Genomic DNA, 13,715 nt, shown 5'->3' on the forward strand with positions numbered 1-13,715 from the left:
CGGAGGTACAATTATGAAGATTAAGTTCCATTCAACCCAATCGTCCACACCCTCCGTAAGCGTAGCTCATCCTACTGTACGCAATGGCATCCTTTGTTTGAAACATAATTTTCTGCTTTATCGACCACGTCCTGCCGAATGGTCAGGAATCCCGGCGGGTGCTTCACTTGCTCGCTCAGAACGCAAAGGCTGACGGTTCCGGTACCCTTTCATGTTTCGGGAAGCATTGCAAGCAGTGATAATTTTCGCCCACACCCTGTTCAATCGATCGCCGTGAATGCAGAGGGGATTTCGGATTAGGGACCAAGCCGACACCTTAGGAGCAAACGGGGCTTCGTCCCTTGGCCTAGAATACATCCTGCATACACACGTTCCGTGATGACACACCCTTACAGCGAGCGAGTTGGCGGAAAAGGGCCAGCGACAAGAACGGGAACAAGTGTACAATTTCACAGTCAATAGAACGATTGTGTCCTCTCGGATGCAGAATATCGTCATCTGCATGCGAATATAGAGTCGTACGGAAGGGGATTAAAATAATCCCCGCAGTTATTAATGGAATATTGTCATCTTTTTTTATTTGGTCGCCAGTTCAACATCGCCCTAAATTGTGCGAGCATTAGTTTTGATTTTGACAGGAAAATCTGTGAGGGAACATATTTAGTCCATCCGTCCTTCCGGATTTGAGCGATTGTTCGGAAGGGAGTCCCGAACAAGGAGCTAATTCTGCATAAAGCAATTATCCTCACTGTAGGAAGTTCCACGCTCAGTGGGAAGGCTAGAAGTGTGATAAATCTCGACACAAAACCCACAGGCTTCTTTCATGCGGGTGCTCTTTTTGTGAGACGCTGGCACGATATTGGTGGTTTTTTAATTAAGTGGCAACATCCAGCAGTATGCAAGAATAAAGCAGTACACTAATGTCTTTCTAAACTAAGGTATGTTGGAAAAAATTGTTGTATGACTCAATGTTCTGGTTAGGGCTCATTTTCCTCCCCTAGATTCTCCAATCTCACGTTGCGCCTGCTAATCAGTGTTCGGTTTTTATTAACCTTGTCCAAACAAATTTATGAAATTTGCAACTGTGAGTAAAGTTACGGTTTGCGTTGAGGCGTGCTATTATTTTTGACAGCGCCGCGCCTTTTAAGATTGGCTTCGGACTCGCAGACCTATTGAAGGAACGCTACGCGACGGTTCCGATGAATAAGAGGTGTTCTTTCTTTTGATGTCAAGTTTAACGTCTCAGTGAATGTTCTTCTTTATTTGTTTCGTCATTTCCGGCGACTAAGTTTTTTCCTCGGGTGAGGAGTGAGCCGAATCTCCCGTTAGCCGCGAAGGATCGTTCAAAGCGAAAGCGATCCTGCTGGAAAATAAATGGAAAACACACTCAATCTCACCGCCGTAACGTTGGAAAATGTTTTCCGTGTCGATGGAAAAAAGGCAAAAAGATTTTCCATCATCTCGGCATTGAACGCGATGCCAAAAGAGGAGTCGATTATGGAGGAGCCCAGCCAGAACCAAGGGTCACAAGACTGCGAGGAGCGAAAAAGTTTCCTGCTGATGCTAATTTCCCATTAAGCAACATAAATCATAGCATGTTTGCGGCGAAAACCCCGTCCAATGAAAATCAGCCGTCCTCAGCGAACGTTCTTAAATCGTGGACGTGGTTGGTTTGCCTGGGAGGCGATGTTATACAACGGATTTGGATGTTTGGACGCCTTGTGTCTTAAAATGGGATAAGATGACTTTTGGCCAAGGTTCAATTTTTTCCCGTTGCCTTCGTGTTCGTTTTTCTTCTCTCGTTTAATTTTTCTCTCAGTGGCATGGGCCACGATTTATAGAGACGATTTCTTTGAAAAGAAAATTCCATTCGATTTTTCCGGGAGGGTCTTGTTTGTGATTGAATATTTATGCATCCGTTTACAATATTTATCGTGCACTTTAGCGATTCGAGCTAATTGGTTTAAAGGAATATAGTCGGAATTAGAACATTTTTTTAGCTAACAGTCAGTAGAGTAGTATGTAAATCAAGGACCCTTTATCGGTTATGAGAAACATAGCAAAAGATGAATCACCGGTTACTAAAATATGGATATTTCCAGCAGCCATGAAGCCATGATGATAGCTATTTGCTGGTAATTTCTGTTCTTCTTAGTACTGGCTCCCCGGCATCATTATTGTCGTTACAGATAGCTCCTGGGACTTATTGTTGGAGCTCAGCAAAGTTGGCCCGAGGCGTACAAGAAAAATGAAACCTTGTAAGATACTTAGCTAACCCGATTATGCAAAGCCATTTTTCTCCGAAATCTTTCCATCACTTACGGTGAAACTTCCCCCGCGATTTTCCAGCCCGCGCACGATGGCTTTCGAAATCGACAATGAAAACGTTTCCTGAGGAGGGGCGTATCTTCCGGACACTATGCAAACAATGAGCGAAATATACGCTTACTGAGTATTTTTTCTGCTCAGTTCCGGACGATGTCCCTTTCGGCTGCATTGATACCCTTTTCGGCGTGCGCAGGCACGGTGGGGGAAAATTTAGGCCCTTTTTCGAGAGAAAAGGTATAATCTCGAAAATTTACATAAATGTATAATAAAATAAAGCATTTGTCTTGTATTTTTTTATGGAGTAAAAAATACATCTCAATTTTATTTGGCCGAGTAAAGCAACGGCAGAGGGTGGCCGGATGTATCCTTTTCCTTCCCGGAAAGCCACTCAAGAACCGGAGCGAGAAGCAGAGCAGATAAAAACGAAGGCTAGGGAAGGGAAAATAATACAAAAAGGAAAATATTGCGGCCGACTTTCGTCGAACAATTGCTTGCAGGGATGTTACTATGTCCCTCGAAATAGCACGATGGGGCCGAAAAGGATCATTCCCCAAGCAAGGTCCGCTCGGCCCAAAAGGACGACACAAGATCGGTCGAACGTTATCGTGGACGTATTTTATGAGAAATTTACCCCCCGTAGCTACTCCCCCCAAAAACCACTTCCTGCGCAAAGGGACGGAACACGAGAACGCCAGCTGGCCACGAGAAAGGGGAGCCACGGAGGGAAACGAAGAAGAACGGGCTTGACAGTAAAATATTTTTTTGGTTCTAATTTTTGCCCCGGGTCTGTGAGCCGAGGGGTATCGGCACAGAACCAGGATCCCCTTTTTCCTGGTGGGCGTTTGGCTGTATGTGTGTGTGTATACGCGCGAGATGGGGTGACTTTTTCACCCGCCCATCGCGGTGGGTGGAAAAAAGGAAACCGACTGTAGCTAACGCTTCCGCCATATTTATGTTTCCCCACCGCCATTCCAGTTTGTTTGATCCTTTTTTTTTGTGTGTGTCGTCTCCGCAGCGCGCACGGAAAATATTGATCTTCTAACGTAATGGAAGGTGTAGGAGGTGGGTAAAAAAACATAAAACTCTCCACAAACAGCAATACAACAGCAAGGAAAAGGGAAAAAATCGTCGGAAGGAAAAAAAGGGACCGCCAATAACCGAAAGAATCACTAACCAACTTCATATCGCATCGCCAAGGGATGGGTATGGGAGGCCAGCAACAAAAAAAAAAGAAAGGAGCGTGAAGTAAAAGTAAGCTCATCGGAAGTGAACGGAAAATCCCTTTCTGTTTTTTCAGCGCTCGCTGGTTCTTATCCGGTCACCTTTTCCTTTTCTCGCCAGCAAGGACTCGCCCGGTCCTACGCCAGCGCGGAAAAAAGGACAATAAGTTCGAAGCAAGCTGCCTGTGAGGCGGGCCCGCTCCGCGAGCTTCCCTTCGCGCGTTTTATTGTTTTTCCTCATCTTTTGTCGCTGGCGTCCATTTTGCAGCAGAACAGCTCCCCGTTTACCAGCACAATCCCACCCACGCCCACACGGCACTTGGCAAAGGGCGGTTGGCAGAGCGTGGTACTGGTGCGAGATATTACATTTTATCCATACAGATGAGATTTTTATGGCAATTTTTGTTTATCGGATTGGCTGCCGGCTTCGTTTTATTTTCATGAGGGAGCCTTCTGCGACCGGGCGGGATCGATTGGACGAGCGAGCGAGCGAGCGAGCGGGATCTTGGTTTTATTTATTTGAAAATTTATTGTTTTTGATAAAAAGGCTTTCCACTTTCCTCCCGGCTTCATCCGCAGCGCCCGTGAGCGACGTTTCCGCATCCGTATTCGGGGCTTTTGCGCTTTGAGCCGTGTGGACGGGCAAAAAGGATTTGTTTTAACGATGGATAAGGAACGCGTACGCTCAGCCAATGGTACGGTTGATGAGGGGCGGGCTAAGGTCCTCGGAAGCCGAAAAGGGAAACGGTGTTACGATTTTTATCGCGGCTTAAGATTTACGTCACGCAAACTTGAGATGGAGCACGTGCATGTTCAAAATTTTATAATAATGTTGGGGGAATATTCGAGAGCTACGTTTTCCGATAATACAAACATTCTTACCATTTCGAAGCTGCTCAAAAGCAATGGAAAGATGTCAGTATAACCTGCAATACGATATGTGCTACAAAAAGCATATTGTACACGTTGCGCAAAAATCTTTTCGCCTTCGTCTACCAAAAAGAAGCATCTTTCTCCCGGTAATAAATTTGGTTACGGGAGATGCAAATGTGTTTAAAATTGTAATAAATTGCCTGCAATATTTGGCCAATTGTTGGTCACACTCCACACCCTATGGCAACTTTGCATGGAATCTACATTTCCTAGCGCATGGCCCTACGAGGGGTTGTTAATCTCGGTATCGATACCAGTCTCCTACCGAAAGTGAATCGTGAATAGAAAACGACAAAGGGAGCCGCAATACCTTCGAAGGAGAGACAAAGAGCAAACAACATGGTCGGAATAATCGAGTTTCTCATATTTTCAGGCACTTTTTTCATTTCCGTTTATGGCTGCCGGTAGAATATCCTCTTCGGAACGCACAAGGACATCATAAAACTGATCAACACGATCCGGTACTTAATTTAATGAAATTTAAATAATTGAATCTTTCCAAACGCGTCCTGTTACGGTTGTTTTCATGGTGGATTTGACCTTTTATTAATATGTTGAGCCTTCCCCTTCCCGTTCGACGGGCGAGCGACAAATAATTTACGGTTTTTAGCTGCCTCCCGTGAAACGCTGGTGTACGTTTCGAAGCGGCGTGGCGAAATATTTAAATTTGCCGCACGTGAAATGAATACGGTGACGGTGAATGCGTTGTGCGATCAGGAGGAAAATTGAATTTGCATGGAAGGAAGGAGCTGCCACCTAAAGCTGCCGTAGAAAATCCAGAAAATCCAGCAAATCTTCCTTCGGGATCTTCTAATGGCAGGCAGAAAGCGGACAGGGTACATTTGACTACTTGCAGTTAATAATCCGTGTCCTTGATTCCATCGGCCGAGGAAGATCTGCTGCGCCGATGAGATGTAATGGCGTATAATTTAAGTTGAGTGGTTTTAGAATAACGCACTCGTTGAACGCTTTCCCGAGACGGACTGGAGCTATGAATAGCTCTTGGTATACCTAACCAATATCCGGTGCAAACTCCGGTGTTGAGCTCTGGGAGAATCACTTCAGCAAGTGCAAAACAAGATAAGGACCGGTACGGGAGCACAAAAGCATGTTTATACATTGTTCCATTCTTCTCACAAATGTGTACATTTTTTCCGAATTAAATTGCCACCGGTTCCATCGACCCTTAATCGGTGGGCAATATTTTATTTATATTGCTGCTCATATTTCTTCGCCCTTTGCCACCAGCCGCGCGCGCGCATTGTCCGAAATCACGATGCATTTTTCGTCACTTGTACAGTCTCGCGCCTGTTTGGTGTGCTTCCGTGATCACACATCTCGCGGGACCTTGGCGGTTTCGGAGAACACCGGCCCTTCTGGGCACTGTCATTCAAACCGATCGGAATCGGCCCGCGGCCCAATAAAACAAAATAACACAAAATGGAAACGGAATCGCGTTCAAAAGTGTCGCGGCAGTCGAGGTGCTAAAAGAGATAGGAAGAAATGCGATGCAGGCAAGCAAAAAAGCACCCGGCCATCCTTAACACTAACCGAAGTGCTGTCGGGATGGTTCCAAGAGCGGTATTCCTTTTTTGTGCAGCCTCACAGCACTTCGGACACCAGTTTCGGTGTCAGTTCCGATCGCCGTTCTACAACGGTGGGCTGTGTTGCGGCACGGGCCCGGACGGAGTGTTGGTATATATTCACACTGTATTTATAAATTTATAATTTAAAAAATGCTCAGGTGTTCAAGGAAATATTGAAAGCATAAAAGCGTCCCGACTGCATCGGGCTGAGTCTGTTCTGGGCTGGGATACCCTGATTTTTGTTCACCACGTTCTGGTTCTGGCGTGGCGTGCATCAAAGGAGTTTTCTGCTTCCTGTCTTTGCGGTCGTACGGTGGGTCCGTTGGTCGAGCCAGACAGAGTGGCATTATTTTATCCGGCTTTCCTGCGGGTCTTACTGCTGCTCCCGTGTCCCAAGTGCAGACGGTGCACGATTCAACGTCAAAATATTTCCCCGGTGTTGGTGGGGATCCTTTCGTGCCGTGCCGGCAGACGGCCCGATCTTGGGTTGGAAATTTTTGAAAGATACCACCGACGACCGTTCCAGATCCACCCCGAAGATATTGATAATTCAATGAGCAGCCGCGATTTCTCCTCGGAAACCGAGACGAAGGAACGGAGTCCAGGAGCGACCGAATAGTCGCATCGCTTTCATTTGATTTCGATGTCCCTTTGATCATCGACAAATTCCGTCCGGTTTCCGGAAAAGGGAATCAATAATTCTTTCTACCACTTAAAATTGATGTGAATCAAAATTTTCTCCCGTCCCGCTTCGGGGAACACGAGATTCGGGGCGAGAGCGCTCGAATGAAAAGGGACCGCTCGCGGGTCGGACTCCCGTCGACGGACGAACGCAAAAAGGACCGTTTCCAGCACGGTGTTTTGTGTGCGAGGTTTGTGGCGTGACAGCTTTTACACAATCCTTTACCGGAGGAAGAGTTCCCCTTCGACTAGAGTCCCGCCCGATCGCAAGGACGCATTTCGGGGAAGCCGTGTAGCGATGTCGCCGTGCTGTCTCAGCGGAACCGAGACACCGAACTTTGGCCAAACAAACATAAAGCGGTCGCCGTTGAGCATCGACCACGTGTTGACATACTCGACTGCTTGAGGATTTCTTTCTTAGGTATTCAATTATGCACGAGCTCTCTGCCAGCCTCTTATGAAATGGAAGTGGCACTTTTTTGTCGATTCCCTTCATTTTTGGTCTTTTTGGGGTTCTGCTATGCAGTGGGCGGGTTGTGATGCTCTTCGAGAAGAAGCGTGTCGGAGATTGATCGTGATCAAAACAGTGTTGAAATGCCACAAAAGTGAAATCAAATCAAGCGAAAGCCACTGCAGTTACCACAGTTAAATATCGGGTATGAAATTAACAACCTATCAAACAAAGCTATAACAGAGATTTCTAGATATTAGAGCAATGCTAGAGACACAGCGGTTATAGAGCAAAAGGCCATTCCATCTGATCCGTAGCCTCTGGCTTAAAACCTCTGCTAACCCAGACAACATTTTCGCTAGAAATAAGATAACGCCGTGTTAGATCGATTCGGACAGCCCTGTGTAATTAGGCAGGCAAAAATTAGGGACATTCCTCGGACGCCGTTGGTCCCAAATGAATACATCCAGGCCCATGTGTGCTCGCAGTTAGCATCACCGATATGGCAACGCCATATCGACGCTTAGGAATCGGCAACCGAAAGGCAATCAATTTTACGTCATGATTTATTCAGTAATTATCCCTGGATAGAACAAACCGGTAATGTCCCGTTGCCTGACTCACTTGACCCTTCAGCATTCAGTATTGTCTTTCCATGGTACCACGCATAACCTCGACCGTGGTCGGTCAGGATACGGATGCGGAATTACATGCGTTCAGAGGGTGCCAGGCTGTCGGAGAACGGTCAGTCCGCCGGGGCTCATGTGGTGATTCTCTTTGATGCTGGGGAAAGTTCGCCTAAAGTGCATTAGTTTCATACATATTTTATTACAAATTTATATCAATAAATGCATACCAATGCAGGGAACCAATTCGGAGCCACTGAAGCCGAATGACCAAACAGGCTTTATTTGATTTCACTATCAGCAGCAACTTCGAGCATCAGCTCGATGCAATGGAGTGGGTCAGCTTTTTAGCCAAATGCCCAAACGCCTGTCATCAATGGTAATCTCGAGAGGATAACGGGCCCATTTTTTGGCTGGTCCATCTAATCACAGGCAACATACCCTGTCGGAAAAGAATGATAATTGAAAATATATTTGCAATGTTCCCATTTCGGCAAGGGTCTTCGCCGAAACCAGGGCAGCCCCTTACTGTAACGAGATTGAAAACTCAGCGAGGAAAAAAAACTGAACGACACTTCACACAATTCTGTCCGCATGCGTGTGCGACAAATGTATCGAAAAGGAAGGTAAATATATCTTTTCAGATATGTTCCGGCGTCCTTTATTAATGTTTACTCTATTTTGTCACAGTGTTTCATTTCTATTGTACATCCCTGCCGCTGGTTGAGCACGGGGTTTTGTCGACCTGAGAATGTGGATTTCGATCACGGGCCAGAGTTCGAGTTTCGGAGCGCATTTTCGCCAGTGACGAATAGTAGCTGGTTCTTGCTTTGTTGTCACCGTCCCCTGTTTGTCACTATCGTCATCATCATCACCATCATCGGCGTTGCAGGCTGCTGCGGAGGTTCTCCCTTTTAAATCCGTAACAGGTCGTCGAGCAGGACGGTTACGTTCCGGTGAGAGACTTCGTTACTCGGTTATCAAATAATAGAACCCATTGCGTGCGCATTGAGGTCGCTCGTTTGCGCTAAAAGAGTAGGCCTCGCCGTAACTGTGGCAGAAAAAATGATCCAACAACAGCGGGAAAGCGATACGTTCAGGAGAATCACAGATGCGGCAACGCTACGGGTATCATAGGCCAGTGTTGGTGGCCGGAGCGGCTACAGAAATGACATCTGTCAAATGAATTAAGTGTGAAATTATAAACAACTTATTGAGGCGATAGCGTCACTGGAGGACTATTCTCCCGGGAATGAAAAAGGACGCCATTGAAGGGTGTTTGGGACATGCTGTGTAGGGGGCTCAAGACCCTGTGTCCTCGCGACGGAAGCGAATGCAAACACCTGCCAAAGGTATGCTGGCATCACTACTACGCAGAATGTAATTATTTGCAAATTTATGTACGAACTTAAAATCGCCTGTTCGAGGATGCCGAAAACACACTTTTTTGCGCCTGATGCGCAGGATATAGACTCCATATTTGCGTGTGTGTGTGTGTGCGTGCGTGACTGCACGCATGTATCCTTAAACGCGGCAACATAGGCCGCATCGCCACAGAGGCTAACGCGCGCCCAGACGAAAGAAGATTTATTGTTTGAGTAGTGTGAAAATAATCTGTTGGGAAAATAGATGGAAAAACGGAGGAAAATGCGACAGTTTCTCTAGCGTGACTGGCACGCAGCGTGCGGGCCGCCCGAGAGGGGGAACATGAAAAATGAGTGGTGAGGAAATTAAAAGGATAATGTAAACATTTAATCAAATCAGTCAACCGAGCGAACGGAGACGCGGATGAACGATGGAAAAAAGCGACCGGCGCTGGTAGCGTAGCGGGGTTGGTATTTATGAAACGGACGAAACGCAGTTCATAAACGCGGAGCTTAAGCTGATCACTGGGGAAAATGCGACGCGTTTGGAGGATGGTTCGCAGTACGGTGTATCAATTTCCATCGTGCGCCATCACGCCTTTGCCAAAGGGATGATAAACCTGTGAACCGGAACCGGATGAGGCATATGTTTACCGGTGGGGCTTAGTGCAACCCGATGCCACATGGAGGAAGAATTGACACGCTCTGCCAATGTGCGAGAACAGAGATACGAAGCTGGTGGTCGATACGCGCCATGGTAGCTTGATAATATGACGTAATGAAGCGATCGATCTCAGCAAATAAGGGTAGGGGTTAGAAACAGCACGGCAAAGCCATTTGCAATATGGATTCATGCCCAATCGTACCATTTGGATGAACGAAGATTCTGCTCTACTCGAGGTTTTTATTTAAAAATTGTGTTCTTTTCGGAAAGTCGGAATTGATGACTTACGAAAGAATTTGTCGAGTTGGTGTTCGCTTTGTTCCTTGTATATTGAATGGAACTCACAATACCAGCTGTGTGAGAGCTCCTTGAAGAACCGCTATCTTAAGGGTGGCTTTTAAAAAGCAATTTATGCATGCCTTGGAAGGTTACAAAAAAGGCTTGAGCCCCAGTAATCAGTCACGGGAGTTTTTTGGGCAACCGGTTTCCACTATCGCAGTTCGTGAGGGGATCTGAAGAACTCACACAAAAAACAAAAATTTAAACAAAAAACCGCGGACAAAAGCTAATGAGTACTCGGAGGCTGGGCCAGCTAAATTTCGCTGGAGGTGAACGATCTTTGACGCTCTTAAGTAACAGGTGCAAAAAAAGGGAAGAAATTAGCCAAGAAGTAGAACAGCAGAACGGGTATCTCATGAACGGTGTTCTCAACTGGTTCTTGAGGCAGAGTAACCGGTTTAGGTGACGCTATATTCCGTTCTTAAGCCCAGTTTTGCAGGGATCAGAACAGTTTCAGCTATTCTGCAGTGAAGATCGTGAAGAGGAGCGCCGCAAACAATTGAAGTGTAGTTGAACAAACTGATCCACGGTTGTGCAATGGGTGAAAAGGTGTCACAGTTACTATGGGTGGCTCTGACGCTGCATTTCAGTTCGTGGATTTGTGCAGCATTTCTAGATAAAACAATGCTCAAGAATCTAGCCGGGTTGCTGGCAGACGTGAATGACATAGACTATGGAAATCCTCAGCTACGCCAGACGTACGATTACGTGATCGTTGGTGCGGGTCCTGCAGGATGTGTGCTGGCCAATCGGCTAACGGAGGATCCGTCAGTGTCGGTGTTGTTGCTGGAAATCGGTGTAGGTGAACGACCTGCCTTTTCGGACCCGGCCATGCTTGGTCCGATGTTGATGGGGTCGGGTTATAGCTTCGGGTACTTCACGAAACCACAGAAGTACGGATGTCTCGGGCTGAAAGAACGCAAGTGTAGCTGGACCCACGGTCGAGGCGTGGGAGGATCATCGATCATCAACAACATCATCTTTACCCGTGGAAACCGACGTGATTTCGACAACTGGGCTCGAGCTGGCATGGAAGGTTGGAGCTGGGATGAAGTTCTTCCGTACTACAAGAAGATCGAACGGGCCAACATAAAGGGCTTTGACGATAATGGCGCCCACGGGAAGCAAGGACGTGTGTCCGTGGAAGATTGTCCGTTTCGATCGGAAGTCTCCAAGGCGTTTGTTGCAAGTGCTCAGGAAGCTGGTTATCCGTATCTGGACTACAACGCGGGTGGAGATCTGGGAGTGTCATTCTTGCAGGCACTCTCCAAGGACGGACACCGAGTGACGGGGGGAAACTCCTACCTGAAGGATATAAAGGATCGTCCGAATCTGCACATTTCGACTCGATCTTGGGCCACAGAGGTCCTCTTCAATGAAGGTAAGGCACATGGTGATAGAGCGGGGCTCTTTTGATCTCGTTTTTGACCAACGCTCTCAATCCATTTAGATAAGACAGAGGCACGCGGTGTCCGGTTCACGAAGAACAAGCGCTACCACACGGTTAGGGCCCGAAGAGAGTTGATTCTATCAGCTGGAGCTTTTGAAACTCCAAAATTGCTCATGAACTCAGGGGTAGGGCCAGCGGCCCACCTGAAAGAGCACGGTATCCCGCTGGTACAGGATCTTCCAGTGGGTCGTCGAGTGTACGAGCACGGGGGATTGTTTGGACCGATCTTCATCGTGCAGAATGTCTCTCACGCGGAGCGAAACTTGCTCAGTCTAGAGCAGGTTGTCACACTGGACGAGATATTGCGCTTCCGCAACGGAACCGGTCCGTTGACGACGAACTCGATCGAGAGCCTGCTGTACGTGAAGTCACCCGTCGCTTCCAACCCAGACCCAGGTATGCCCGACGTAGAGGTAATGCAATCGTTCACCTCGCTCAGCTTTGACTCGTCGTACGGAACACGTGTCGCCTACAATCTGCCTGATGCGCTCGTGCGCGATTACTTCGATCCGCTTGTCGGCACGCGCAACTTCATGTTCCTTCCGATGCTCCTTAAGACGCACACCGTCGGTCGCGTTGAGTTGAAATCGCGCAATCCGTTCCACCACCCCGTCTTCCAGTATCAATACTTTGAGGACGACCGTGATGTGGAGGCGTTGTTGTATTCTATCAAAGAAGTACTGCGTATTGCGCAAGCGGGACCACTGCAGCGTATGGGCATCGAGCAGTACACGCGGCCAGTGCCAGGATGCGAACATCTGACGTTTAATTCGGACGACTACTGGCGCTGTCATGTGCGTGTCCTGACGACTACGTTCCAGCATCAGGTGGCAACCTGCCGTATGGGTCCTCCCGGAGATCCGGATGCGGTCGTCGATCCTAGATTGCGTGTACGAGGCATCGGGCGACTACGCGTGGTCGATGTGGGCATCATTCCGGAACCACCGAGCGCTCACACCAACGCCATGAGCTATCTGATAGGCGAGAAAGCTGCCGATATGATTAAGGAAGATAATAGGGTTAGGTTTTGAGCTGGTGCACCGCCAGAATGCATGTGGTGTTGGGTGGATGGTGGTGTTTGGGTTGAATACAGATTAGGATATTGTCGTAGACTGACGCGCATAACCTTGCAATGTGTTCGCGTTTATTAGTGAGTTTCGCAATAAAATTTATTCCTCCTCGACCGGTGCTCTACTGGCATGCTGATTCCCATGAATGTCCGAAACGAATCCTATCAAAAAGCAAAAAAAAAAACGGTTCAAATGCTGCTGGTAACAAATAAAACAAAAAAGGTACAGTTGGGATCACCGATGAGAACGTGAATTCTAAATTGCCTACGTTCACTCCATTGAGAATGTCATATGCCCTGAGGCCACCGAAATTGTCCCCAATTCGCGAGTCTGAAGGTCAGCGTATGGGAGCCTCGTTTCGCCATGTCTCACACATTTCATGCCGTGGCTCAATTGTGTGTTGGATCGTTCGGTGGATCAACGCCGCGAACGGTATTGGGGCGTTCCATTTGTAGTCAGGAACGTCCGTTTTTATGATTTTTCTTATAAACGGGAAATTTATCGAATCCCTCATTCCAGTCACAGCCGCATACGCAGCCGGAGGACTGTAGAGGGACAAAACAAAATAAAGAGAAGAAAGTGAATGATAGGCTGAGGGACGGGGACGAATGGGGTGGACAAATCCAGCGAGGTGTTGAAGCGCTTGACGTTTCGGAAACGCTAAGAGAATATCAAAAAAGCGCTTCCCCGTTCTTCATTGGCTTTTCGCTGCTCTTCCTGGGGGCCAGTTCGTGAAGAGGTATGCACGGTATGAAGAAATCATAGGAGAAGGTTCGTCGCTTGACGAAATTTATTAGCTAATATATTCAAAAGCTCCCATGAGAACAAATAAACCGATGGCCTGCTTGACGGCCAACTGCTCCGACGTGTGTGACAATCGTCAATCAAACCGCGCGTTGAGTAACGTTCCCACCGTTTAAGGAAGGAAAGCCATCGTCGCTGGGAACGGACGACCGGCCGGCCGGCTTGCCCGGAAAGGAACTTAATTATTTTGAGGAACTAT

The 13,715-nt window shown here is 47.4% G+C and overlaps 1 protein-coding gene across 1 annotated transcript; it reads left to right on the plus strand.

Annotated features, from left to right (window-relative positions):
* The first annotated feature begins 10,729 nt into the window (after positions 1–10,729).
* Positions 10,730–12,673, plus strand: LOC128727694 (alcohol dehydrogenase [acceptor]-like). The gene is made up of 2 exons (XM_053821633.1): positions 10,730–11,573; positions 11,643–12,673. The coding sequence occupies exons 1-2, from the start codon at positions 10,730–10,732 to the stop codon at positions 12,671–12,673; spliced, it is 1,875 nt and encodes a 624-aa protein (XP_053677608.1).
* The last annotated feature ends 1,042 nt before the right edge of the window (positions 12,674–13,715 follow it).

The sequence above is a fragment of the Anopheles nili genome, chromosome 3 (genome assembly GCF_943737925.1).
Source record: "Anopheles nili chromosome 3, idAnoNiliSN_F5_01, whole genome shotgun sequence".
Taxonomy (NCBI): Eukaryota; Metazoa; Arthropoda; class Insecta; order Diptera; family Culicidae; genus Anopheles; species Anopheles nili.